This window comes from Chenopodium album, chromosome 12, assembly GCF_948465745.1.
Source record: "Chenopodium album chromosome 12, dcCheAlbu1.1, whole genome shotgun sequence".
NCBI lineage: Eukaryota > Viridiplantae > Streptophyta > Magnoliopsida > Caryophyllales > Amaranthaceae > Chenopodium > Chenopodium album.
In genome coordinates, this window is record NC_137845.1 from 31,017,178 (window position 1) to 31,021,689 (window position 4,512).

The window sequence follows — 4,512 nt, forward strand, 5'->3', positions numbered from 1 at the left end:
CTTATTTATACACTTATGATCTAATTAGTGGCCTAGTGGGTTACATGATCCACTAAAAAGAAAAAAAAAAGAAAAAAAAAGTAGCTTAATTTAGGAATAAGCCAAGGGATGCAGAAATATTGTTGTACTTACTCTCGATCAAATGGTCCAAGTCTTTATCGTCCTTATTACAAACTAGGCTAGTATGCCTCTTATTATAGATAAAAAAATATAGCCTACAAAATTAAGCCATATATATGCTCGTAGTCTACGTCATTATAGTATCTTATATTATAGTATGAAATTATGATACTATTATCCATAATTCACGAGTAATTTGTCAATGTATGTTGTTGTTTACATGGATCAATGCCTCCCCCATCACCAACCTGCATGAACTAAAACACTTATACTTAGATCAACTACAATTCTACAATTACAAAAAAAATATACGTATAAGTAATATGAAGTATTTCCTTTGCCCCTTTCAATAAAAATTTTTTTGATGTAAGAAATGAACACATCTTAACCTATTCATAACTTTAAAGGCTCCAATTATAAAAGTCTCACAAAAGAAAAATACACTTGATCATTTCCCTTTTGATGCATCACTATACGTAATACAGATACAATTTCTTGTTTTTTAAGAGGTAACAAAAAAGTTTTAGAGGCAACTATAATTTCTCGAATGCTAAAAAGAACATTTAGAGGCAACACAAAATTCATTATTCCTAAAAAGAAGTTTTAGAGACAACCACATTCTCACTAATGCCAAAAATGAACTTTTAGAGACAATTTATAATCTATTAATGCTAAAAGTAACTTTTAGAGGCAACAATATTTTCATTGATGCTACAAAGAACTTTTAGGGGCATTCTATAAACCATTAATGCTAAAAATAACTTTTAGAGACAAACAGATTTTAATTGATGCTAAATATATCTTTTAGAGACTATAAAAAATTAATTGCCTCAAAGTTTTGCCTCTATAGATAAATTTTCTTGTAGTGAAGGAAGAATACAAATTTTTTTACTCTTCAAATAAAGAGCAAGTAAATTGCTTTACTTTAGCACCAAGTCTTATCCCTTCTTCCTCTCCATATATATCACTAAGTATTTCCTCAACAATACGAATTTAGATTGATGATCAAGAATTGCAGCAACATATATAAACATATTCATGTTTGCCACATTCCCCCAATATTTATCAAATTTTTCCTTCATTGAAATGGCCATAGCTTGAAAATCCAAATAATCACTTTTTCCCATCCATTTAACAAATCATAAACATATGCAATGTCAAACAAACCTTTATTACTTGTCACATAAAGAGAACCAGAGATTTGATGAGTCAAATGATATAACTCCTCCAAAAACAAAACTAACCTTCCCACCTTCACCCAATCGTCATGTTCAGGAGGTTTTTCATTATCCTTCACACCTTTTCCATTGGGAAGTGACACCCTACCAAAAACTTTTTGAATTTCAAAGCTGTTTCCAACATCATGTAAGTTGAATTCCATCGAGCAGGGACATCAAAGCATAAAGAAGATTTGTTTTGTATATTAGCTTTTTGAGCAAGATCTTTGAACCTAGCAATTCTAGCATGAGAATTCTTGATATATTTTACAGCATGTCTAACCCTATCAATGCACACACCATGCTCCCTAATACCATCCCACACAATAAGATTAATAATATGAGCTATGCATTGAACATGAAGAGAATTTCCATTATTAACACATCCAGTTCGTTGAACCATTCTTTTCAAATGTGCACAAGCAAGATCATTAGAGCTAGCATTATCAACTATAACATTGTACAACTTATCCTCGATTCCCCAATACTCTAAACATGCCTCAACTGCTTTACCAATGGCCTCACCCTTATGACTAGAAATAGGACAAAAATTTATAATTTTTTTTATTCAATTTCCAATCACTATCTATGTAATGAGCTGTGAGTCACATATAGTTGATTCCTTGAATTGAGGTCCAAGTATCAGTTGTGACACAAATTTTTTGACATCTCTCAAATGATTGTTTAAGTATTTCCTTTTCATGATGATAAAGGCGTAAACAATCACGGGCAATAGTTGTACGACTAGGAATGGTAAACCCAGGAGAAGCAACTTTCACAAAATACTTAAAACCAGGTTTTTCAACATGTTTGAATGACAGTTCATCAGTAATGACCATACAAATCAATGCTTCTCTAACCTCTTTAAAATTTACAACCCCACACTTCATTTTTCTAGCCTCATTTTCATTATCCCCATGTTGATAATTCAATTGACTTTGCTTACCCTTACCCTTGTCTTTATTTTTAGGATTACCAAAGCAACTTTCAGAATGGTTTTTAACATGTTTAGTACCATTAACATTGCCATCAAAAGCAAAAGTTTTTGGACAAAACTTACATTCAGCACGTAGTTTGCCACCATCATCTAAGTACTCAATGTAGTTATTCCAATATTCAGCCTTTCTCTTGGTTTTTGTTCTGATCAAATACTTCCGTCCCTCCATAAGTGTCTTGTCCGGAGGCAAGGATTCCCGCAACAAATCAATATCGGTGTTGTTAGCAGCATCCGAAAGTGTTTGTGTCGTTTGATTAGAAGAGTATATAGGTGCCCTTTTAGATTGGGAGCTCGACATCTACAACATTATATGTAATTATATGTTAAGAATACAAATAGATGACAAATCAAAAACATTTTTAAAAACAAAAGAACACGCAAGAAACTTACATTGCATGAATATGAATCCGTTGTTGTATACTTGTATGCTTATACTTGAACAATTGAATAGTAATACTCTGGAAAACAAATTAAATAATTGATCATTAACATACTATTATATCCAAAATTGCCTAGCAAGTAGCAACACTAAAACTTCTAAGTAGAATTACCAATATAAAATGACAGTGAAACAAAGTTCTAATTTCAGAGTCTGAAAATAGACAAAGTAGTGGTTCTTGACATATAAATTAAACAAATCAATAGAAAGAAAAAATAAAACAAATCTAATTTTATGCATAGGCAAATTAGTGGTTCTTGACATATAAATTAAACAAATCAGTAGAAAGAAAAATAAAATAAAAACAAATCTGATTTTTATGCATAGACAAATTAGTGGTTCTTGACATATAAATTAAACAAATCAATAGAAATAAATTATAATTTATAACACTATATTCATACATTATACGATTTATTCAATTAACAATTAACAATTATACATAAGTAGAGTACAGTAAGTACACAAAACAAAACCGAAAAGAAAAAAAAAAGACAAACCTGAAGGCGGCTAGAACAGGACCAGTGAGGCGGCAACGGCTGGATCGGACCTGCGGAATGAGCGTTGCAGCAAACAGACATGAAGGCGGTGCAGGCTATTTCAGTATATAATTGATTTTATTTAAACAAAAAAAAAATTAGACATGGACATACTTGGAGGCTGGAAGTCGCGTCAGGCTGGTGGAGATGAAGGCGGTGCCCGGTGGAGGATTGGAGGTGGAGCAGCGGTGGTCCGTGGAGAGAGGAGAAGAGGAGTGAGAAGAGGAAAGAGGCGTGAAAATGAAAAATTAGGCTGTTAGAAACTTAGGGTTTTTAGGAAATTTATAAAAAAAAACCACATTTTCCCGGGATTCCGGTCCAGACCGTAATATTCCGGGTTTTACCCAGACCGGACCAGACCAGAAACCCGAATCACCAATTTCTACGGACCAAAGACTGACCCGAAATCCTGCGGTCTTGTTCCGGTCAGTTTTTCGGTCCAGGTCCATTTCTGCACACCCCTAATGACAAGAACCTTACCATCCGAGAAAGATGGTGGGGTGGGAAGGTTGAAAGCAAGAGGAGGTACGAGTTCGTCCCCACCTCCGTCCTAGCGACTGAGTTGACCCTCGGCCGACTAAGAGGCAGTCGTTTGCCAATCAGATTTTTTAACTAACTCGACATGCGGAGTCGAGATTGGGCCGGTCAGTTTTGCAGGGGTGGACTTACCCTCATCGTCCGTTCGTACGTACTTTTCGTGGATCGACTCAGTAGTCTGATCCACGGACTTGGAGTCCCCACTAGGTGACAGCTGGGGTGGCTCTCTTTGGGACTGCTTTAGAGCAATCCACGACTTTGTCTTGGCCTCCTGAACAAAAGGTGTAGGGAATATTTCAAGAATCCCACTCTTGAGCCCCACTGTGATCATACACTTAAGTATGGTGGCGTCCAAAGGGAAGGAAGCTAGAGCAAAAGAGTCGCCAATAAGTTTTAGGCACTTGTAAACCATTCACGGGGTGAAGGTTACACCCTTTCACGATCCATAAGATCGCTAACTCCATAGTGGTCTAGAACCATGACTGGATATTCGGGGATGAAGGTACAAATCCAACCTAAAAGAGATTGAAACTACCCTAAATAGGCCTCTACTTTATTCTTCTCATATTCATGTGCGCTTTCCGACTAACATACAATCAATATATTAATCCTAAACCTGTTTAATCTATGTTGGTTGAATATTAATGCACAAACAAAACTATT

At 35.1% G+C, this 4,512-nt stretch overlaps 1 protein-coding gene across 1 annotated transcript; it reads right to left on the reverse strand.

The window, feature by feature from the left end:
- Window positions 1-305: 305 nt before the first annotated feature.
- On the reverse strand, window positions 306-3,761 carry LOC145571110 (zinc finger BED domain-containing protein RICESLEEPER 2-like). Its single transcript, XM_081630195.1, has 4 exons — window positions 3,714-3,761; window positions 1,947-2,632; window positions 1,420-1,870; window positions 306-368 (listed from the first exon to the last, which is right to left on the reverse strand). The coding sequence occupies exons 1-4, from the start codon at window positions 3,759-3,761 to the stop codon at window positions 306-308; spliced, it is 1,248 nt and encodes a 415-aa protein (XP_081486321.1).
- Window positions 3,762-4,512: the final 751 nt, after the last annotated feature.